This window comes from Theobroma cacao, chromosome 7, assembly GCF_053813885.1.
Source record: "Theobroma cacao isolate CCN51 chromosome 7, ASM5381388v1, whole genome shotgun sequence".
NCBI classification, from domain to species: domain Eukaryota; kingdom Viridiplantae; phylum Streptophyta; class Magnoliopsida; order Malvales; family Malvaceae; genus Theobroma; species Theobroma cacao.
Genome location: NC_142645.1, coordinates 7,595,555 through 7,620,730, shown reverse-complemented (window position 1 = coordinate 7,620,730; position 25,176 = coordinate 7,595,555). Strand labels below are relative to the sequence as shown.

Here is a 25,176-nt window from a genome sequence, read left to right as displayed (position 1 = left end):
AGAGGTTAGAAGTTTTGAATGTTAATTAGATGACTTATGTGAAATGACAAAAGTTGTCTTGACTCTTGTGGTTGTGGACATTAACTTTAAGGATGTTGATGTTGTTAATGTTAAAATGTTATGATTTACATGAGTGAAAGGATAAAAGTTATATTTTTTATATATATTTAGATTATTTATATAATTTATAATTATGGATGAAATTTATAAATTTCAATGTTATAATTTACAAATGACAAAAGTGGTAAAATCATTGTTGAAAACTTACATATTTAATTTCTATTTGAGAGTGATTAGGATGAGGCAACAACTTTCTTCTGGATAGGATTTCATCATTTTCTACTCTAATTGGAAAAAAAAAAAAAAAAAAGAGTTGCTCATAATATTGAGAAACCAATGGTCGATGTTTTGACTCTGAAGTAGATGACTAGGCATAGCTTGCCTAATTGCAGAATTTGCAAAACCTATTCGTAGTCATATAATTAGGTGCTTTACATAAATTTGACTTGGACAAAACAAATAAATTTACACTCTTGCCTTGAAAAGGTGCATTAACATCTTTCCATGTTAATTGTCAGAAAAGACATTAGTCAAGGTGTCATGTGGCTTTGTGATAGATAAAATCTATTGATAAATATTTCTCATGTCGCCTCAGTAGTCTTTTGCCGTTTTAAAATGGTTTACATTTTTTTTTCCTTTTCTCAATATTTGGTTGATTTCTAGCCACGAAATGTCCTATTGAAAATAGGAATGTCTTATTGAAAATAATTGAATCGACGAGAGTGCAATTTAAACTTGCTTTTTGAGCTAAATGGTAGAATGTGATCACATAAGTCTTAAATCAATCACAATCTTTCCAAGATATAAGTTGTCAATACTTGGAAAGTGTTGTCTTCAAGTCATATATGTAGTTACAATTATAACGTGTTGTAAAATCATATATGTAGTTGCAATGTTGATTTTAAAGCCTTGGTACTTGAGTTCATGCCTAATGGAAGTCTCAAGTAGTGGTTGTATTCTCATAACTATTTTCTTGATATTTTGCATAGGTTGAACGTTATGATTGATGTGGCCTCTGCATTAGAATACCTAAATCATGGTCAAACAATTCCTGTGGCTCATTGTGATTTAAAACCCAGCAATGTTCCAGTAGATGAAGATATGGTTGCACATTGGGGTGATTTTGGCATTACAAAGTTGTTAGGTGAGGAGGATTCAACTGTACAAACCATAACGCTAGCTACAATTGGGTATTGGCAGCACCAGGTAATGCTTAAACTTTAGACTTTTTTTTTATTCGTTATGATAATTCATGCAAAATCATTGCATGCTTTGACGATAGTTTTAATGACTTACATGTAGGATATGGAACACAAGGAGTTGTTTTAGTAAAAAGTGATGTGTACAGTTTTGGTATTCTTCTAATTGAAACCTTAATAAGAAAGAAACACATGAATGAAATGTTTGTTGGAATAATAAGCTTAAACGTTGGGTGACAAAGTCATTACCATCTGCATTAACTAAAGTTATAGATGGCAATTTGCTAATCAATAGCAAGGAGCGAGAACATTTTGCAATAAAGGATTGTGCATTTTCTATTTTACAATTGGCGTTAGAATGTTGAAGAAAGGATTGACGTGAAAAATGTTGTTGCCAAGTTGAAGAAGATCAAAATCAAGTTTTTGGCGTTTCCATTCGACTCCTTTGAATCCCGAATCAAGAAAATGAAGTTTGAGTGCAGGTTCAACTGTATCAACGTCAAGGTGCTTTTATTTTACCTAGCAGTCCATTATTTCTAGTTTTCTTTGTTTTGGAGGCAAGTGTCTTTCCTGATTTTTTCTTTTCTTTGTTAGCTGGTTGTTCTAGGATGTTCATGTCTGTTTTTTTTCTAAAAGCATTATGTATTCAAACTGAGGGACTTGTACAGACAGTTTGAAGCAGTGAACAAAAGTGCCTCAAACCAAGAACAAAAACAGGGGGGCCATCAACTTCGCCCACCTCAGGAAGCCTATCCTAACATATTTGCTACTCAAAAACCATATAGCAAAAGTGAAAGAGAGACCCATATAGATTACACACAAAAGCCCAACTTACGTGGTGGAGGTTGCGGACAAGATTGAGGCCTCCACATAAAAATCTCTTCAAGATTTTATCTATAGAAGCTCTAATAGAGGCAAGCATCTGAAAAAGAGACACGTAGAAAATAGGCATAATGTTAAGCACTGACCGTAGAAGTGTGATTCTACCTCTCATGGATAAGGTTTTAGCTTTCCATGTAGCAACCTTGCCTTCAATCTTTTGGATGACCGGCTGCCATATGCCTATTGTGCTTGTGACTGCTACCAAGGTACGTATAGGGAAGACTTCCCACTTTTCATTTGCATATGTTCATGTCTTTAATTTATTAAATTTTCAAAATTGTCTTTAGTTTTATGTTATGGTATGATAACTAAGCCCAAATAAATTTTATTATTGTATTATATAAATCTATTTTATGGGTCAACAATTTTTAGTTTATTTATAAATGTTTTGTTTTATAGTATATATTTAAAGATATTTGATGTAATTATAATTTTTACTTGTAAATATAATCTCATTAAAAATCACTTATAGAGATATAAAATTTAGTTTATATTGCTTATATTTCTTATGGGAAAAAAGAAAAATAAAAATTAGAAACAGGTTCAAATACAACTTTTAAAGGTGTTCAAAGATTAAGTTACTTGTCTAGATTCATGGATTTTGACTCGATTCGGGTTGGGCTTAGGCATGAATTTTTTAAGTATGAGCTCGATTAAGTTATAATATTATATTATTTTTAAAGTTAAAATTAATTTTAAAATATTAATATATTAATATAAAATACTATTTTATTGTTTTAATAATAAAATAACTAACAAATAAATAGGGAGGCCGGAATCGAAGTTGGCTTTTAAAAGAGAAAGCCCAATAGGACCAGCCTGCTTCAAGATTCAAATCTTAGTTAACAATTGTATAGTTGTACTCGTACTATATAAACCAAAAATTTCTCACTAATTAAGGTTAAGAATCAATGTTTTGCCTATGCTCTTTGGAAGCGGTCTATGCCGCCTGGCATCTAAACCTCCCCTGCTTTTCACAAATTTTCCTTTTATCCTGCTAGTGCTTCTCTGGCCATTTAAATATTGACTTAACAATTTCATTTAAGGAAGCCTTTGACTAAACATTGTGTATATGACAAATGGAATAAATATAATGATATATGTATGAATGTGATTATTGAGTTCCAACCAGGTCAGGCAATTTAGCAGATCAAACAGTTCAGCAGGCCAAATAAACAAGTGTCATTTAATTTTAACTCTTAAATTTTATTATGTATATTTAAATTTAAATTTAAATTATATTAGATTATATTAAGATTATGATTTAATTTGAATATTATCCATCTAAATTAATTATCTATTGATAGGACTGGAATCAAACTTAGGCTTTAAAAGAGGATGCCCAATGAGACCAGCCGGATTCAAGATCCAAATCTTGGTGCACCTTTGCATAGTTGCAATCTTAATCATGGAATTGGGAAGTTAGTAGTGATCTTAATCAGCCAGAATATTACACTAATTTCGGGGTCTTCAAGTTTGGGCTTCGCAATTGACAACTAGGATGTCTCATATGGACCATGTTATTCAAGTATCATTTGTCAATTAATATGGAAAAGCAATTGAAAGTCGGGGAATGTCCTACATATTCAAATTGGAAGTGTGAATCCCACTTTAAAAAAGAAAGATAGTCAACTGAGTAATAATGGCTAGATGGGAATTGGAAAGCACGTTACAAGAAAAACTAGCAGCTTGTCTATTTGAAGGGACACATGGCCAACTGCAATAACTTTGCCGTGCACGACTCGCTACAATTTTTCTTTACCAAGTATAGATTAGGCGATTGAGATGACGGTGACTTAATTAACTCTTCTGATCAATGATGGACCTTCACTGAATGCAGAAGGGTAAATGAGAGGGATGTGTCTACAATTTCACCAACAACTACAATTTCACTGAGTACAAAGAAATTAGTTGAGAATCTTGGATGTACAATTTCACATTTATAAATGCTATTCCCTTCTCGTATCATAATTTGTAAAGGAAGCTTCAACATGTACAGTGGTGTCAAGCGACACATTCTCTTTTTGGAGCAACCAGATCAGAGAGACTGAGAGGACCTGGGTAATTCTTATGGAAGATTGCCTACATTGTCATGGAACGTCAACAAGTAAAACTTCAGTGCGATGTAGCAATCTTTACCCTTACCATGTTTCCATGTTAATTGTCAAAAAAGAAATTAGTCAAGGTGGCAGGTGGCTTTGTGATAGGTAACATCTGTTGATAAATATATCTCATGTCTCTTTAGTAATCTTTTGCTGTTTAAAATGGTTTACATTTTCTACTTTTGTCAGTATTTGGTTGATTTCTAGCTATGAAATGTCTTATTGAAAATAATGGAATTGACAAGAGTGCAACTTAAACTTGCTTTTCGAGCTAGATGGTAGAATATTGTGATCATATAAGTCTTCAGTCAACCACAACCTTTCTAAGTTGCAAGTTGTAAATACAAGAAAAATGTCGCCTTCAAGTCGTAGCGTATTGTTTGGGTTAGAAAACATCATTGGTTTCCTAATTTCAGCATTAAAATGACAACCAATAATCGACTCAGAAAATTATTTATTCTAACTTCAAATATTTCTACAGTATTGATCGTGAATCTTATTCCGGTTTTTCCTAATTGAAAAGTGAGCATTGAACTAATTTTAAAGTTTCTTTTATGTAAAGAATTAAGATGTCAGAAACGAATTGTATTGTCTTACCACATTTCATTAACTCACTTTCCTAAATGTTTAAATTTTGCTCAAAGATTTGATCCCTAAAGAAGCACTTATTTGGATTTAGTTGACAAGATGAGGCTTACCCAAAAGCATTGCTTCCAAGAACTCCATCTAGAAGTGATAATCATTCCGTGAATCTTGCACTAATTGAGTGGTCTTCAATTTTGGCCATGTCAATTGACAATTGGATGCCCCTTCTCTTGGGTCTTTTCTTTTCTTTTTTTTTTTTAATGTTTAACTCCATATGTTAGACATTCGATCAAATTAACATTTGTGAAAGAAACTGAAAGATGTGATTTTTCCCACATTTTTATCAAATTGGAAGTGATTAATCCCACATTAAATACTGGAGAGTTGTTGTTCAAATAGAAAATAAAAATGTATCTAGGGTGCATTTGTTTCGAGGTAAAACATTAGTCAAAAAATGTTTTGAGGACTTATACTCATTTGAAAGATTAAAAATTTATTGTAAATGTAAAATATTTTATAGGTCAATCAGAAAAATACCCGTTGATCATGTGAAAAATTTTCAACAATTTGTCCAACCAATAAAAAATATCTTACACTGAATTTTTTTTTCAAAGTGTTATTTTTCATTTACTAAACAAACTCTAAGTTTTCAATTCAATGATAAACATATATATAATCTTTTATTTTAAAAATTAAATTTAAATTTTTAGATAAAAAATAATAAAGAGTTATCAGTCGATTACATAACAATTATAGATACATCATACATGGGAACTTAAGGATTGGAACAGGCGGGTCTAATGAAAATACAATCATGTTGCTGGCATTTCCATTTGACTCCTTTGAATCCCAAATCAAGGCAATGATGTTTGAGAGCAGGTCCAACTGTATCAATGTCAAGGTGCTTTTTTTTTACCTAGCAATCCATTATTTCTAGTTCTCTTTGTTTTGGAGGCAAAGTGTCTGTCTTGATTTTTTCTGTTCTTTGTTAGTTGGTTGTTCCAGAATGTTCATGTCTTTAATTTATTAAATTTTCAAAATTGTCTTTAGTTTTATGTTATGCTATGATAACTAAGCCCAAATAAATTTTATTGCTGTGTTATATAGATCTATTTTATGGGTCAAAAACTTTTAGTTTATTTATAAATGTTTGATTTTATAGTGTATATTTAAAGATATTTGATGTAATTATAATTTTGACTTGTAAATATAATCTCATTAAAAATCACTTACAGAGATATAAAATTTAGTTTATATTGTTTATATTTCTTATAGGAAAAAAGAAAAATAAAAGTTAGAAGCATGTACAAATACAACCTTTAGAGGTGTTTAAAGATTAAGTTACTTTGTCTAGATTCATGGACTTTGACCCGATTCGGGTTAGGCTTAGGCATGAATTTTTAAAGTATGAGCTCGATTAAGTTATACTATTATATTATTTTAAAATTAAAAAAATAAAATATTCATATATGAATATAAAATACTATTTTATTATTTTAATAATAAAATAATTAACAAATAAATAGGGAGGTCGGAATCGAAGTTGGCTTTTGAGAAGGCCCAATAAGTTATAGTAATCTCTCTCTTTCTCTCTTCTTCTCTCCAATTCCTCTCTATACATATTTGTTTGTCCATTCTCCAACCTAACAAAACCATCTGACATTGCAGTTTCCAGCCTTCCTTACGTGAAAAGATTAAGTTACAAGATAATATTCATTTGCAAGTAGTTCATAATGTAATATGAGTAATGATGACTAGATGGGAATTGGAAAGCACGTTACAAGAAAAGCTAGCAGCTTGTCTATTGGAAGGGACACACGGCCAACTAAATAACTTCGCCGTGCGCAACTTGCTACAATTATTCTTTACCAAGTATAGATTAGGCGACTGAGATGACGATGACTTAATTAAGTCTTCTGATCAATGATGGACCTTCACTGAATGCAGGAGGGTAAATGAGAGGGATGTGTCTACAATTTCACCAACAACTACAATTTCACTGAGTACAAAGAAATTAGTTGAGAATCTTGGATGTACAATTTCACATTTATAAATGCTATTATGTGGAATTAGTATTCTAATTGTTCTTGTACTCTGATTTAATATTTGTTTAAGTTTATAGACTACAACTTTTACCAAAAAGCATTTCTATACTCAAAACTATCTTATCTAAATTGATACTCCAATTAGTTTTATTCGTAATATTATATGTTTACCTCTTTAGATATTAACTTATGTATATCGATATAAAAATAAGCAATACGACTGGGATTTGTTTTATGTATATAGGAATTCAGTTTATGGTTTTCATGGTGGTGCTCTGTTTCATGAATGGGTAATGGTGTTCTGCTCTGTTGCATTAGCAATTCAATTGAATGTTATGATTGGTACTTGTTCTGATAATCTTTTATTGTTTGCTTCTGGTGGTGTATCTCAGTTGCTGTAATATGTTTGTTGTTGGACTGTTTGCTTCTTATGTATCTCAATCTTGTCTTCTCCAAATCAAAAGAATTGATATTTCTATTGTTTTTCTAGAGATTCAAAGCAGAATTCAATAGAGTTGAGAAAGAATTCCTAGTTTTCTATTAAAAATTCTAAGTTTATTTCAATTTCCAGTTATGCTATGTTCGGAACATAAATTTTACATATAAATTATGAAAGTCATGTTATATCACACAATTTATATTAACTTTAAAATCAAAATATCTCTTTTATAAATATGTCATAGTAATCTTTTTGCTGTAAATATATTAGAATATTTTACATGTATTTTCTTTATATTGGTTGATTTCTAATCACAAAATGCCCTATTGAAAACAATGGACAAGACTGCGAGGGCAACTTATAATTTGGGCTGGATGGTAGATCATTCCTAACGACAAAATGTCCTATTGAAAACAATGGACCAGATTGCGACGTAAACTTGCAATTTGGGCTGGATTGCAGAATTTGTTTATTATATGAGACTTATGTCAACCATAGACTTTCTACACTTAGAGTGTATTGTTCGGGTTAGAGCTTGAAAACCTTGAGAAAAGGGAGCAACGTGAGCTAAGGATCAGAGAAAAAAACTAATCTTTTGAGAAAAATTGTGTGAAAGGGATTGAATTTGAATATGTACCATCAAATAGGAACCAAAACAGTCAACGCGCTTCATGCTTGTCCTTTCTATGAACACGGTGTCTATGGGTCGGTTGCCCTAATTTTCCCTTCTCGTATCATAATTTGTAAAGGAAGCTTCAAAATGTACAGTGGTGTCCAGTAACACATTCTGTTTATGGAGCAACCGAATCAGAGAGATTGAGGGGACCTAGCAAATTCTTATGGAAGATTGCCTACATTGTTATGGAACGTCAAAATGTAATACTTCAGTGTGATGTAGCAATCTTGACCCTTACCATGTTTCCATGTTAATTGTCAAAAAAGAAATTAGTCAAGGTGGCAGGTGGCTTTGTGATAGGTAACATCTGTTGATAAATATATCTCATGTCTCTTCAGTAGTCTTTTGCTGTTTTAAAATGGTCTACATTTTCTACTTTTGTCAGTGTTTGGTTGATTTCTATCTATGAAATGTCTTGTTGAAAATAATTGAATTGACAAGAGTGCAACTTAAACTTGGATTTTGAGCTAGATGGTAGAATATTGTGATCATATAAGTCATCAGTCAACCGCAATCTTTCTAAGTTACAAGTTCTAAATACAAGAAAAAGTTGCCTTCAAGTCATACGTAGCTACAATTATAGTGTATTGTTTGGGTTAGAAAACTTCATTGGTTTTCTACTTTGAGTATTAACATAACAACTTCATTCATTTTGTTGACAAAATGAGGCTTACCCAAAAGCATTGCATCCAAGAACTCCATCTAGAATTGATAATCATTCAGAGAATCTTGCACTAATTGAGTGGTCTTCAATTTTTGCCATGTCAATTGACAATTGGATGCCCCTTATCTTGAGTCTTTTAATATTTTTTTGTTTTAATGGTTATATCCATATCTTAGACATTCCACTATATTATCATTTGTCAAAGAAACTGAAAGTTGTGATTTTCCCACAATTTTATAAAATGGAAGTGGAAATTTAACTCCATATTAAAACAAAAGATTATAGAGAGTCATTGCTCAAACAGAAAATAAAAATGCATTTATGGTTCAATTGTTTTGACATAAAATAATTTTTTGTAAAACGTTTTTAAGACTTATACTTGTTTGAAAGATTAAAATTTTATTTCATATGTAAAGCATTTTATAAGTCAATATGAAATTAAACACCGACGAATGTGTAAGACATTTTCCATAAAATAAAAAAAATAAAAATTCTTATTACTAAGGGACCTTAGACATTTTCCATAGAACCAAAAAATAAAAACTCTTATTATGAAGGGACCTAAGACATTTTCCATAAAAAACAAGAAAGTCTTATTTACTAAGCCTAAGAGTATAGGTTTGATGAATATTAATATTTAACTTACAATATTAAAAAATAAAAAAATTAATATTTAACGTAAAATATTAATATTTAATTATTCAGTACCATTAAAATTTTAAAAAAATTAATGAAATCATTTAACACATTAAAATTTTTATTTATAAATTAGATAAATCTTACTAATAATTATAATAAAAAAATATTTCAATGATTTGCCATTTAGATTGTCATTTGATGAATACAAATTTATAAACATAAGGTTTAGATGTCTTACACAATCGATGAATATTGATATTTTTATGTTATGGTTTCTCTTGATTTGCTGCCGAGAAAACGTTGCTGTTACAAAGATTGAAATAGATTGCTAGCAGGTTGTGAGTTGGCTAAATGGAAAGCGATTTCAAAAAATACCAAATGGCACCATCAATCCCTTTTAACACCAAATAACTCCACCAATGATGTGGAAAATATTTTTTATAAGATGATTCAAATAAAAGTAACAACTTTCAAAAAAAAATATTTTCAGCAATTTATTCAAACAATAGAAAATATTAAACTATTGCTATAAAATATTTTACACCAAAATTTTTTTTCCAAAAAGTCATTTTTTGGTTACAAAATAAATCGTAAGTATTTGCTTCAATGATATATATATATAACTTTTTTTGCATTAGAGCATTTAACTCATAATTAGTTGGTGCATGATCTCCGACTTAACAAATAATGTTCGCATATTTTTTTTAATTATAAAAAATATATTTAATTTTTACACTAAGAAAATAAAATTTTAATTTTCAGATAAGAAAAAAGGATAATGAAGAGTTGTCAGTGGAATAAATAATAAGTAGATACATGGGAACTGCAAAGCACGTTGCAAGAAAACTAGTAGCTTGAAAAATATCAACCTTGATGACAAGCAAGTTGGTCATGCATGACGGGTGGAAGCATTCTTACCAACTCATAGGACTTAATTTATAGCCACAAAAAAAAAAAAAAAACTGGTGGCTTAAAAAATATTAACTTTAGTGACTATCGAGTTAAGGGTCATAGTTATGACCCTATAGGGTCACTGCAAGGAGTTGGATGTGCAAGTCAACGTTTGAGAAGACTTAATAAATTATGGCCACCAAAAAAGTCTTTGTTAGAATTGATGGAGCTTGACAGAAAGTGATTTGTCTATAATTCACATTTTCATATGCTATTGTGTGGAGCTAATATCTTCATGGGTTTATCTGTTTCGATGTTCGTTTTTGCAGTTAGAATAAATTTTTTAAAAAAAATTTACACATTTCTTTAATTGTAGTTGTTTATTTTAGTATTTGAACATATACCTCGATAATAAGTATTTAGAATTTTAGTTTGAAATCTCAGATTTCAATCATGGTCCGAGAAGAGGAAGAGATTCATGGGATATGGAAGAGAGTTACTTCAACTTATATAATTGTGTATCACGTGTATACAAAAATAAAAGTACTTTTCTTGGGCTTTAGATATGTTTATTAAACTGAATCAGAAACGATAACATTACTCTTTAAGAATCTCTCCGTGGTAAATTTTCTCTCACCGTGGAAGGGCATGGAAGCGTGTGAAAATTTGTCCCATCACAATTTCTGCATTTTCTATATATTGAAATAGAAACATCATCTTTCCCATTTATAATTTAAAATTTTTCCTTTTGCAAGTTCCGCTTCAACATTAACTTCATGGGAAACACTCGGTTCATTTTGGCTCTTATGGTGGTGGTGTTGCTGCCTAATTTTGGGGTTTCATTCTCTCTGAAATCAACAACAACGGGCATCAGCACAGACCGGTTGGCTCTTCTTGCACTAAAAGCCCGTGTCAACAATGATCTCCTGACAACCAACTGGTCTACTGCTATCTCTATTTGCAATTGGGTTGGCGTCACTTGCGGATCTCGACACCACAGAGTCATTGCTTTGGATCTATTTGGCATGAATCTCTCTGGCATCATACCACCAGAGATGGGGAATCTGTCTTTCGTTGCTTCTCTTAACATTGGAAACAACAGTTTTCATGGCTCGTTGCCTATCGAGTTGGCTAATCTACACCACCTGAAATTTCTAATTTTGCATTCCAACAATTTCAATGGGAAAATCCCATCCTGGTTTGATGCCTTCCCTAAACTTCAAAACTTGAGTTTGTCCCGTAATAACTTCGTGGGAGTTATCCCTTCTTCTTTGTGCTCTTTGTTAAAACTAGAGGTCTTGAACTTGTCTAACAACTATCTGCAAGGACATATCCCTGTGGAAATCAGAAACCTTTCTAGCTTGAGAGTTTTAGATTTGGGCAAAAATAACCTTTCAGGTTCCATACCTTCCTTAGTCTTCAATATATCTTCATTGCTAGAAATTTATTTCGACTACAACCAGCTAATTGGTTCCATGCCTTCCATCCCGCTCGACATGTCTTTCTTGCAAGTAATCAATTTAAGACGTAATAATCTGAATGGTCATATACCATCAGATATGTTCGATCGTCTACCTAAATTAAAAAAACTTTATTTGAGTTATAATAACTTTTCTGGTCCACTTCCAATGAGTTTATTCAAATGCAAAGAGTTGGAAGAATTATATTTACCTTATAATCATTTGGAGGGAGCTATACCACAAGAAATAGGAAATTTGACTATGCTTAAGCTTCTGTTTCTCGGAATCAACGACCTCAAAGGTAAAATTAAAATAGATATTGAGATGCATTTTTGACATATTTTTAGTCTTTTCTTTCTCACTATTACAAAGCGTTTTTCTTTTTTTCTCTTTTTTAGCCTACAATATTTACTTTTCTTTTTATATTAAGGTTTTTTTAAACAATGTCACATTTTTTGCAATCTTGTAATTGTTTTAAGGCATAATGCTCAAATAAGCCTCTAGATTATTCAAGAATATTCAAATAAACTTTTATTCTTTTATGGCATTTAATCAAGCCTTTGTATTTTTATTTTGGGTCATATAGGCCTTTATGACTAATGATTAACTAATTGTCATTAGTAAAAATGCCACTTGTCATTTTATATCCATATGACACTGATATGAAATTGATGTAAAGAGTAAAAATGCCATATGATCATGTTATCATGTCAAATTAGCATATCATATTCTCATTAATTATGATATACCAGCATACTACATCATAATCAATTATAACATTTTAGTATACTACATCAGGGTCACGCGATATAGAATAACAAATGACATTTTGATTGAGTTAATAATTAGTCATAAGGACTTATTTGACTCAAAATAAAAAGTTTATTTGGCTCAAAATAAAAGTAAAAAGGCTTGATTGAATGCAATAAAAATAAAAAGACTTATTTAAATTTTTAGTTTAAGGGCTTTTTTGTATATTATACCTTGTTTTAGTTCCTTCTTACTTCTTCTATTAAATTCACTACCATCACTTATTAGATTATGTATATTTTATCTTTTTTTATGTAAAGTACAAGAATTGATGTTCGTGATGACCGGTTTTCCACTACCAATTTCGCTAGATTAGGAAACCACACTTTATTGAACAACAAAACAATGTAAATTTTCTTATTGAAAAATACTAGTAGTTGCTTCACTGTTACTGGATCAGCTGGCAGCCCCCCTTGGCTTATGAAACTTCTCAAGAATGCTGTCTGCTCCACTCAGAAAAGGGAGGTAAATATCATTATGGCCCCTACCAAAACCATTCACCAGTTTCTCTCTTCCTCCTCCATCTCTCTCTCTCTCTCTCTCCCTCCTCTTCTCCTCCCCTTCTTTCTCCGAGTGGTCATCGCCCCTTCCCCCCTATTCCTCTGCCCTTTCCTTCTCCGCAGGTCGTCCCTCCCTTTCTTTCACAGTCCTGCCTCTCATTTCTCTTGGGTACACAAATGGACAAAATTAGATGAAACTGTCCTTAGAATTTGAAATTTCCTTATGGATCCTTTTGAACTAAAAAATAAATATAATTAGATTAGCTATTTTTGTCTTAATTCCTTATTCTTTTTTCTATTATATTCGGTATCACTTTTAGCTGATAAATTTTATCAAATATTTTTCTTTCAACTTTTTCTAAAATATTTACACTATATTTTAAAATTTGAAAAGGAAAATAATAAATTAGCCGCAAAGTGCAAGATTATATTGCTTTGTATTATCTAAATTCTAAACTTCGTTTGATAATTTTGATTGTTTCATTTGACAAACAAAAGGGCCTCGTGAGTTGTTGCTAAATTTCAAAATATTTAAGGGATCAATTTCATTATGCAGGTGAAATACCACGACAGATTGGTAACCTAACACTGTTGGAATCGCTCACTATTACTTATAATAAATTGACAGGTAATAAGTTACATTTTTTTTATTATGTTTAGTTTATGTATAGCTGCAAATGTTGTAAATATTTGAATAGCATTATTACAAATCCTAATTTTTTGGCTCTTTATTATATACATCTATAATATAAAATATAAAAATAGGAATGTGCGTAAAATTTTTAGGATTAATTTTGTTATTTACTTCTAGATCACTACAACAAATTCAAATGACTCTTCTGATTTTGTGGCAGGTAAAATACCACTTGAGATAGGCAACCTACCAAAACTGGAAATTTTGAATTTGGAATCTAATAGTATCTCCGGACATATCCCTCCTCATATCTTTAATAGCTCAACTCTGTGGGCCATTGCACTCGATGTAAACCATCTCTCAGGTTCTCTTCCATGGAGCATAGGACTTTGGCTTCCAAAACTTGAATTTCTTCTACTTGGTTCAAATGAGTTAAACGGAACAATACCTACCTCCATCTCTAATGCCTCTAAGCTAACAGAGCTTGACTTGTCATCTAATTCATTTTCTGGATATATTCCCATTGACCTCGGAAACCTAAGAGATCTACAAACTCTCAACCTACAGAATAATAGTTTAGTTCTTACACCTTCATTTCCAAAAATGAGCTTTCTCTCATCTTTAGCATATTGCAAAAACTTGACGTTCTTGAGATTTGATGCGAATCCATTGGTCGATGGTGAACTTCCTAAGTCTATACGAAATCTCTCTACTTCCCTACGAATATTCAGTGCTTCGCACTGCAACATTGGAGGCAACATTCCTGGAGAGATAGGCAACCTAAGCAACTTGATCAGCTTGAACATAAATAACAATGAACTGATTGGATCTATTCCGACCACAATCGGAAGATTAGAAAAGTTGCAAGGTCTTGACCTTGCAGACAATAAGTTAGAAGGATCCCTTTCATCTGACTTATGCCGTTTACAGAGTTTGGGTTTCTTGTATCTCACAGGTAACAAATTGGGTGGACCATTACCAGCATGCTTGGGTGATATTATTTCTCTTAGAGAGCTATTTGTTGACTCCAACAAGTTGATTGGCTCAATTCCCTCAACCTTCACAAGGCTTATAGATATCTTGCAACTAAACTTGTCTTCCAATTTTCTTAACGGGGCTCTGCCAGTTGACATTGGAAAGTGGAAAGTTGTTACAATTATTGATTTTTCAGAAAATCAATTATCAAGTGAAATTCCGAGTAGCATTGGTGATCTTAAAGACCTAACTTATCTTTCCTTATCTAGTAATAGATTGTATGGGTCTATACCTGATTTATTTGGTGAGCTGATAGGATTGGAATTCTTGGATCTATCAAGGAATAATTTTTCTGGAATTATTCCAAAGTCCTTGCAAAAACTCTTGCATCTCAAGTATTTGAATGTCTCATTCAATAGATTGCACGGAGAAATTCCTAACGGAGGACCCTTTGCCAACTTCTCAATTCAATCATTGATGGGGAATGATGCACTATGTGGTTCACCTCGACTGCAACTCCCACCATGCACAAGTAATTCTGCTAAACATTCGAGGAAAGCTACTAAGCTTATAGAATTTATTCTATTGCCTGTTGGCTCGATGCTATTAATTCTAGCATTAATTGTCTTTTTCTTCCAAAGTCGAAGAAAGCATTCAAAGCAAAAAATTGATCAAGAAAATTCCATTGGTTTAGCAAAGTGGAGAAGAATTTCATACCAAGAGCTTCATCAAGCTACAAATGGTTTTTGTGAAAGCAAACTACTTGGCGCAGGGAGTTTTGGCTTGGTATACCAAGGTGCTCTTTCAGATGGATTGAACATTGCCATTAAAGTCTTTAATTTGGAGGTAGAAGGATCATTTAAGAGCTTTGACATTGAGTGTGAGGTCTTGCGCAACATTCGCCACCGAAATTTGGTCAAAATCATCAGTATTTGCTGCAATGTTGATTTTAAAGCCTTGGTACTTGAGTTCATACCTAATGGAAGCCTTGAGAAGTGGTTGTATTCTCATAACTACTTTCTTGATATCTTGCATAGGTTGAACATTATGATTGATGTAGCCTCCGCATTAGAATACCTCCATCATGGTCAGACAATTCCTGTGGCCCATTGTGATTTAAAACCCAACAATGTTCTATTGGATGAAGACATGGTTGCACATTTGGGTGATTTTGGCATTGCAAAGCTGTTAGGTGAAGAGGATTCAACCTTACAAACCATAACACTAGCAACAATTGGGTATATGGCACCAGGTAATGCTTAAACTTTAGACTTTTTATTTATCCATTATGATAATTCATGTAAAATCATTGCATATTTTGAGGATTGTTTTAATCACTTGCATGTAGAATACGGAACACAAGGAGTTGTTTCCATAAAAGGTGATGTGTACAGTTTTGGTATTCTTGTAATTGAAACTTTAACAAGAAAAAAGCCCACAGATGAAATGTTTGTTGGAGAAATGAGCTTAATACATTGGGTGACTGAGTCATTACCATGTGGATTAACCCAAGTTATAGATGCCAATTTGCTCATTGGTACCAAGGAGCAAGAACATTTTGCAATAGAAGATTGTGCATTGTCTATTTTGCAATTGGCATTAGAATGTTCAAAAGAGTTGTCAGAAGAGAGGATTGACATGAAAAACGTTGTTGCTCAGCTGAAGAAGATCAAAATCAAGTTTTTGAAGGATTCGAACAAGCAGGCTTGATGAAAATACCATCATGTTGATGACGCTTCCATTGGACTCCTTTGAATCCCAAATCGAGACAATAAGTTTGAGTGCAGGTTCAACGTATCAATGTCAAGGTGCTTTTGTTTTACCTAGTAATTGCCTGTCTCCTTCTTTATTTTGGAGGCAAGTGTTTGTCTTGATTTCTTTTTCTGCGCGTGATTGTTGCTTTAGGATGTTGTCTTTAACTTATTGAATTTTCAAAATTGTCTTTAGTTTTATGTTATGCTATGAAAACTCAGGCCGAATAAATTTTATTATTGTATTATATAGATCTATTTTATTGGGTGGATAACTTTTGGTTTATTTATAAATTTATTTTATATTATAGCATATATTAAAAGTTATTTGATGTAATTATAATCTTTATTTGTAAATATAATCTCATAAAAAACACTTATATAGAGATATAAGATTTAGTTTATATTGCTTATATTTCTGATAGGAAAAAAGAAAAATAAAAGTTAGAAACATGTACAAATATAACATTTAGAGGTGTACAAAAATTAGGTTTTTTTTTTAAAACAAATTATGTATTTCATTAACTTGGAATAGCTCAAGTGTTCAGTGAATTCTACAGTAAGGACAAAATTAGGTTCTACTTGTTATATTGTTAATCATTATAATATTTTAATATGATTGTCCATGTAATATTGGTAATGCATAGTCTGGAAACAACCAATATGAACAAATAAATGAGGAAATTGTAAGAAATAACTCATTTCAAAAATAACCTTCAATATAAAGTTAACTGTTTTTAGCTAATTTTAATCATGAGATAACAAAAATACCTTTAAAATCATTTTAAACAAATTAAATGCTCTCAAATTTTCTCTCCCGTCATTCATTTGCTTTGCTCCCCATTTTGTTGTGCTCTCCATTTTTCTCTCTTGTCATCCAACTTTCTCTAATTTTACCTCCATCACTATCTCTTTGTTTATCTCTCATCATCTTGTCATATGATCAAAGAGCATAACATTAAAGGCAACAATATATTCTTGGGTTTATTAGTTCTATAGGATCTGCTAAAATGTAAGCTTCAGCTTTTCTTTGTAAGCATGTAACATACTGCTGCTTGAGTTCATTTTGTCCTTTTAGTAATATTGCAGAGATTGTTGTTTTTGTTTCCGAACTTTATTTCTTCTAGTTGTTGAGTTCTATTCTGGGAAATGTTTGAGGTCCAAAGAGGAAATTCTAGATTTCATTATTGAAAGTTGCAGATCAGTAATTGATTTTTTGTTTTGTTTAGCTCTTTGGATTAATTTTTCGACAAATCTGGATTTTCTTTTCTTCAAGTTCATTCAATGCTTACTCACATTTACTATATAATCAATACAAAAGATAAATACCAGTGATCTCACAATTTCACTTTAAAGTTACCTCTCCACCTAATGGTGGTACTTAATTAGATTCTGATATACTGGTTTTGGAAATTCATGTTTTCTTTGGTCAGAGATTTCTAAATTTAGTAAGGAAGGCTGTTTTCTCCTTTTCGATTTGCTTTCCTAAATTACCAAAGGCAAGTGGAGGGAAACTCACTACAAGCACCTTTTGTATGTATTAATTCCATCGTTGTTTTCACTGCTACTTAACTTACAAGTCAATATATATTGACCTGCTTAAGCTTTGCAGTTTCTTTAATACTTAATTCTTTTAAAAGTAAAACTAAAATGCTAATATGTTCAATTTGTTCTAATTCTTTTAAAGCTAAAATACTTAATTTCTGGTAAGGTGTCAAAAGTCATTAACAGTTAGCCTTCCTCAAGTTTGATTTTTAATACAGCTTTGCAGCATTGATTTAACTCCAACAATCTTTCTCTAACGCACATTAAACCAGTAAATTAGCAGCTACCAAGTTACTGTAGAGTTTTTGAAAAAAGATTTCCAGAAGAACTGTAAAAGAACTTAAGAACTTAATGTCGACCGATTTGGCCAAAAGAGAATTAGATCATACAAGACTTCAAGATGGGCATTTTCTCACTGTTTGATTCTTGAAAGTAATTTAGTTACTGCTATTAAATGGACTAAGTCCCCTGATTTGGCTCCCTGGAATTTGAGGAATCAAGTGCTTCCTATCATTGTTTTGGCTAGTAAAGTTAAACAGTGGCAAATTCAACACACTCTTAGATCTGGAAACAGTATTGCTGATTCACTTGCCAAGGCCGGTGCTGGGAGGGATCAATATCTGTTGTTGTTTCACTCTGTTTAAGCTTCATCCTGATCTGCTTGAATGGATTTTGATTTTGCTGATTTTTTCATGGGATTCATTATGGTTATTGGTTGGTTCTCGCTTCTTTGAACCTTTGATGTGATTTCGTTTCTGCAGATTGTGTGAGCATGCATTTCTTTGCTTCATTCTTGCGCTTTTGGTTCTCTGTTTTATTGGTCTTTGGCTGCTGAGAGATGATTACATGATGGCTTCTGCTTTTATTTTTTTCAGATTGGTTTCAGCTCCTTGAGTAATCTTTGTTGTTGCTGCTGCTTTTGCATTTCTTTTGGATGCTTTTTGTCCAAGTTGATGAGGTTTTTCTTTTTTGTGGTTAAACCTATCCTCATTTTTTATTTTGATTGAGAAATCTAAATTATGTATGTTATCTTAATTTCATTTATAATATAACTCTAACTAACTAACAGTATTATAGTATAATTGTTAACTAGATATTGTAATCTAAGTAGATTATAGTATTGTATAATACCTCTAACTAAATAATTTGTATAATTATCTTAACAAATTTCTTGAGGGAAAACTAAATACAATCATTTGAAAAACAACAGTCTGAAGAGATTGAATTAAAATGTGTGCTATCAAATACGTACCAGAACATTCGACACGCTTTTGTTGAGCCTGTTGTGATTAGGGACTTTGCTGGCTTTTTCTTAATTTGCTGTTATGATGAATCTGTCTATGAGATAATGTTGTTTCTCCCCTAGTGTTCTGTGAGGGTCCTAACATTGGCACAATCCTCTCCCCTTATACGACTCTGCCTCATGTGGTCCTGTTATGGTTAATACCACTGCTGTTTCTCCCTGAATTGCTACATCAACAGATTTGTTCTGCTCCCAGCTGCCCCCAGCTTTGATTCTGCCCCATCAAACGTCTCCATGTCATTTAGACTTCATTCTCCCTGTTTTTTAAGTCTCTTGTTTTGCCGTATTCTGCTGGTCTCTCATATATTGCTGCTTTCAAGCCATGACCCCTTGGGTTTTCTCAGAGCTCTTCTGCCATGAGCGATAATTGCTTACTTTCATGTATTTATCTTTTCTTAAATATATGTATCAATCTCTTTGGCTGAGGAAAAAAAAAAGAACGCCTTTTTCTTTTTAGAGATAAAACTTAAATTTGGCCAGTCAAAATTCAAGAACTCAAAGTCTAGCCAATCAAAAGACTTTCAATGAGTCATCATAATTAATTTACCTCTAATTAAATTAAGATAATTTAGAGATAATTCAAACAGACCACATCTTCATCAAGATCTCTCATCTAGCACTATAAATAGGGGCTCCTCAAAGCCATTTGATTCATTCAGAAGCATTCGAAGATTGAGAGTATTTCGGAGATCAAGAAGAGTAGAAGATTTTTAAAGTGAAGATATCAAGTGGCAGCGAGGTTCGTGATCAAGATATCAAGCGGCAGTGAAATTTGAAACCAAGATATCAAGCGGCAACGTAGTTTATGATCTAGATATCAAGTTTAGTTCGTGATCAAGATTAAATCGCCAAGACCTTTGAAGCGAAGATCAATTGATATGATCAAGACTAAGCTCGAGTTTGTGACTTTTGAAGACAATGAAGAAATTAATCAGAGGAATTTCCAGATATTATAACTCATATTAAATATTTGTATGTCTCATAATTTTTCAAGTCAAGGAATTTCGACGAGAAATTTGTGTGTACAAATTTATGGCACGCCTAAGGGGACATCCTCTGCCTTTCATCTTCTTTCTTCAAATGAATCATCAAATTGCAAATGGCCCTTAAGAAGAATCTTGCCAACAAACCTGCTATCAAGCCTGCTTGAGCTAATCTTATAGTCTTTCCTACTTCGCCATCAAGCATGGATGTTCCAACGCATCCATATTGTACTTAGACAAAAACAGAAGCTCTTTACTAAATTGTATGAGCGACTTTCCCAATCGTCAACCAAAATCCTCTATATAATGATTTTTCCCCAAGTTCTAAAGAAATCTATTCCATATAGCTTGCTTCCTCCAAAGGATCAAGTACAAATCAACTCAAGGAACATGATGCCTATTTATGTAGTAACTCTATTTCATCATCCCCTTGCCAAAGTTATTCGTCAAAAGTGAATTCTAGAGTGATGGCTGTCATGACAACTAGAACAACATCTTTAAAAGAACAAGTTGTGCTTCTTGCGAAAATTGTGGAATCTTTGACAACAAGCATCAGAGAAAAAGATGAACAAATTGCATTAATGATGGCAAAAATTAATAGCCTTACTAGAAAGGCACTAGTTGATCTGGGCCAAAATCAGCGCCAAAATCACCAAGATAATGAGGAGAATTCCACTACGAAAGTGGAAAATAATCTCCAACAAAAAATCCAACGAAGTGGTCACCACCAACCAGTTGAAGGAATTCATCAAAGAAGCCATCAAGGAACAAGCGGAAAATGTCTCCCAACTGTCTTACACTTATGCCAAACCATACGCTTAAAGGATTGATCGCATAAAGATGCCACTTAACTACCAACCACAAAAGTTCCAACAATTTGATGGTAAAGGAAATCCTTGTCAACATGTTGCACACTTCGTAGAAACTTGCAACAACATTGGCACTTATGGTGATCTTATGGTGAAGCAGTTCGTTTGCTCTTTAAAGGGCAATGCCTTTGATTGGTACACAAACTTAGAACCTAAGATGATTGATAATTAGGAGCAACTAGAATGTGAGTTCCTTAATTACTTCTATAGCACTTGGCGTGTGGTGAGCATGATTGAACTCACAAGTTTGCGCCATTAGAAAGATGAGCTTGTGATTGATTGTATTCATAGGTGGAGAAACCTTAGTCTTAATTGCAAAGAGCAATTGTCCGAGTCCTTAGCCCTTGACATGTGTATCCAGGGGATGAATTGGGGATAACACTATATTCTTCAAGGTATTAAGCTTAAAACTTTTGAAGAATTAGCTACTCATGCTCATGACATGGAATTAAGCATGTCAACAACTGCGGTTAAAGAAAATTTAGCCAAGAAATGTGTTATTAGTTTTAACGCTTCCATGTGTTTACTTTGTCAAAAGGAGGTGGAATCTGTGCATCACCTTTTTTTCACTTGTGAGAAAACTTGGTTGCTGTGGTAGCAATGGCATGACATGTGGAATATGGTATGTGTGTCTCACTTCAACTTACTAGTTTCTTTTCTCAACTGGGTTAACCTTGCTACCAACTTTGGTAATGGCTTGATTTGGTAAGTGGCTTGGTATGCCATTATTTGGGCAATTTGCATTGCACAGAACGATGTGGTGTTTAAGGGAAAAGAATAGGATGGCTACCAAATCTTTGAACTCACCAAGGTTAGAGTTGTATGGTCAATGAATGCTAAATGGCCCAATCTCAATTTTTCTATAAGAGATCTTGCTCATTCCCTTAATGAAGGAAATGTCCCAACCAAAAGAAAGTGTGTCAAAAAAGTTGAGGCCTAGACTAGGCCCCAAGTAGAAGTTCTAAAGTTCAATACTGATTGGGCATTAAGAGGCTATCCAGGGGAATCAGGAACTGGTGGCATCTTGCGTAATGAAAATAGGGACACATTTACTTTTTTCTCTAAGGCAATTGAAGTTGCTCACGCAAGTAAAGCAGAACTTACTGTTGTGAATGAGGTAGCTTTATTCTTTGTAGTATCTAGGTGGAACACAACTTTCTCCCTACTTTTAGAATGTGACTCTAGTAATGTGGCTAGATGGATTAAAAAGTTGAATTACGTGCCATGGAAATCAAGGGCACTCGTTATTCAAACTCTTAAACTTCTCAATAATGTTTTGAGCTGGGACGTTAGGCACATCTTGTGATCTGCGAATGATGCAGCCAATAGCTTAGCAAAGGAGGGGTGCTTCGAACTCAAAGTTTATAGTGGGTGATAAGTGTTGATAATCCTGCTATTAGACACAACTATGTTTCTGTTCTACTTCAAGCAGTTTTTTTTGTTTTTACATTTTATTGCAGGATTGAAGTTTCTTAAGAAACTCACTATGGTACAAGGACTTAGGGAGATTAAATTGTTGGTGCATGAGGGTCAATTTGGAAGGTCACTAATAGCAACCTGGATGTGTACAAGGGAGTTTTTCTTTTGTTTACTATTAATGATCATCTCTGATGTATAGGGGCTCTTTCTTTTTCGTTCTACTCCTAGTTACCTTTGTTTTGGTTTTGTCTAAGGTTGTGCTAACCTTACTGCTAAATTAGGGTTATGTAAATGTTTTGTTTTTGGGGTTCTTAAGGTGACTAGGATCTGTAGATTGTGTATTTGAATGTTTTTCTATAGATGGCTATTAGTGGTGGTTGGAGGCTGATTCCCTCATTGTTTTGTAATCTTTTTGTTAGCTCTTTTTTTAAATTAAAGGAAATCAGCTTTTAAAAAAAAAAAACATGTCAGTAGTTGGAAATCAAGAACCTCTAATGTAAGAACCAAGGAAGGGCAAGCATGATGTCTGTAGCGGGGGTAAAACTTTGACAAATAAGGATGAAGGAAAACAATCTATGACTGTGAATACCAAACTCATCAAGGTGAATACAAATTCAAAGAAAACCCAAGAGACAAAAGTTGGCCTTTTGCAAGATAAAAGAAAAGCATCTTTAAAAGAAAAGCAAGAAAAGAAGTATCCTTTCCTTGAATCAGATATCACAAGAATGTTGGAAAAACTTCGAAAAGCTAAGCTTATTCAATTGCCAGAGATGAAGCAACTTGAGAAAGCTGATTGAGTAAATGACCCTAACTACTGCAAGTACCATCGCTTAATTGGTCACCTTATAGAAAAATGTTTTGTCCTAAAAGACAAAATCATGGGGTTATACAAGGATGGGAAAATCAAGTTTGAAGAAGAAACGGTAGCAGCAAATGTAGTATCAGCAACTAGCATGCTTTCTCCACTTAATGTGGGGAGTAAGATAAAATTTGGATCTTTCGACGAATTGATGTTAGCTCCAAACATAGAGGAAACATCTAATCCTCAAGATAATGGGGGTAAAGCTTGCAGTTCTACAATTAAAGATCTAGAAAATGAAGGATGGATCCTAGTTACTCATGGAAAAAGAGGAAATAAGAATCCTTTCAAGGACAAGCAAGCACCAAGAATATCCAAAATGGTGAAACAACCATCCAAGAGAGTGATGCTAAAGACAATGCCAATGAAAGTAAAGAAGCGTGAGAATTGAATTATGAAAAGGCCTAGACAACCAATGATATTGACTTAGTTCATGCCAATTCAATACAGAGATGACAATCTAATTCCCACATTATGTTTCCAAGTTGTTGAAGATGTTGGGAATAAAAAAAAAATTAAGTTTGACTTTAATTCCTTTTATGGTTTAGAAATTACACTTTTTGATGAAGACTTATTGTTAGGTCTGTCCCCCCATAATCAACCTCTTTTTGTTATGGGATATAGTCGTGAATAAAAGATCAATTGAATCCAGGCAGATGATGGATCTACTATCAACTTACTCTTGTTAAAGACAATGAAAGAGCTTGGAATGCCTCTTGATGAATTATCAAAAAGTCGCCTGATGATCCAAGGTTTCAATCTTGAAGGACAAAGAGTTGTAGGAAAAGTTAGACTTCAACTTTTCATTGATGACATGGAATCCAATCCATTGTTTCATGTGATTGATGCTAACACAACATACAACATGTTGTTAGGGTAACCCTAGATGCATCAAAATGGTGTAGTTTCGTCAACACTTCATCAATGCTTCAAATATTGTAGAAATGATCAAGTGAAGACAGTCATCGCAGACACTAAACCATTTATTGTAGCAGAGGCATATTTGACTGATGCTAAGTTCTATTTAGAAAGTACCTTCATGGAAGAGGTACAACCCAAATATGAATAAGGAAATGATGAAGGAAAATAGTCAAAGGAAAAGGGAAAGAAACCATCTTCGTCTACAAAGGAAAATGATGGTTTTATCGAAGGTTTAAAAAATTTGACTTTGTCCCTTGCTAGCTTGAAGGAGTCAAAAGTCGCTGAGTCTCCATTGAAGGGATTTGTAAGGCCAACAAAAGGACCATTGGTTGAGCATAATGGTCTTCCTTCTCAAAAAGCTAATGGTTTTGCTAATGTCTAAAAGCTTTTAGTAAAGGATGGCTACAAGAAAGATGACGTTTCCAAATTGGCACACGAGCCTAGTGAACCAACCAAAGAAACTCCACAAGATCCATTCAAGAATCACAAAGTTTGGCAGAAAAAGACAAATGTTGTCAAAGTTACAAAATCAGGGTTGGGATTTACACCCTTAAAATGGAAGATTCATAAAGAAGCTTCAAGATATATAACAACTAGAGCAATTGACAACAAGGAAGAAAACCCAGTGGAGTCATCTAAACTTTCAGTTTTCAATCGTTTGGGCACAATCACAACCCAAACTTCTGTTTTCGATCAATTGAGGATGCCTTTAAATCGAGGTTCAGTGTTTAATCTTAAAAGATCATAGAAAAGTGACTTCAAGAAAGTCTACATGTTCAATGCTAGGAAGAAAACCTCTTAAAAAAGGAACGAAAAAAGCTTCATGACACAAGAATCAAAGGATTTCCATAGCATCATCCCTTCACGAATGAAAAGAAAAAGTGAATGGATTGTAACAAATGATTAAACATTAAAGGCTAGAAGACACACTGTGGTTGTGACTAAACAAGCATTATCTTCTAAAG

General features: G+C 32.9%; 1 protein-coding gene and 1 pseudogene across 4 annotated transcripts; both read left to right on the top strand.

The window, feature by feature from the left end:
• Positions 1-43: 43 nt before the first annotated feature.
• Positions 44-7,052, top strand: LOC148761587 (putative LRR receptor-like serine/threonine-protein kinase At3g47570; annotated as a pseudogene).
• A 3,704-nt stretch (positions 7,053-10,756) lies between these two features.
• LOC108662800 (uncharacterized) lies at positions 10,757-18,919 on the top strand. 4 transcript variants are annotated; one of them, XR_016027587.1, is made up of 5 exons: positions 10,757-11,943; positions 13,509-13,580; positions 13,807-15,813; positions 15,910-16,369; positions 18,733-18,919. XR_016027587.1 is itself a non-coding variant. In XM_088808511.1 (4 exons), exons 1-4 carry the CDS (start codon positions 10,959-10,961, stop codon positions 16,269-16,271), a joined length of 3,426 nt encoding a protein of 1,141 aa, XP_088664637.1. In that variant the 5' UTR covers positions 10,758-10,958; the 3' UTR covers positions 16,272-16,560. The 4 variants fall into 4 exon arrangements, 2 of the variants coding, with proteins under 2 accessions (XP_088664637.1, XP_088664638.1); XR_016027588.1 differs by having other exon boundaries at positions 10,758-11,943; positions 16,221-16,369; XM_088808511.1 differs by lacking the exon at positions 18,733-18,919 and having other exon boundaries at positions 10,758-11,943; positions 15,910-16,560.
• Positions 18,920-25,176: the final 6,257 nt, after the last annotated feature.

Coding starts and splice junctions, on each gene's coding strand:
- LOC108662800 (XM_088808511.1), top strand. CDS start 10,959: ATGGGAAACACTCGGTTCATTTTGGCTCTTATGGTGGTGGTGTTGCTG. Junction 11,944..13,508: donor CGGAATCAACGACCTCAAAG/GTAAAATTAAAA, acceptor TTCATTATGCAG/GTGAAATACCACGACAGATT. Junction 15,814..15,909: donor AATTGGGTATATGGCACCAG/GTAATGCTTAAA, acceptor ACTTGCATGTAG/AATACGGAACACAAGGAGTT.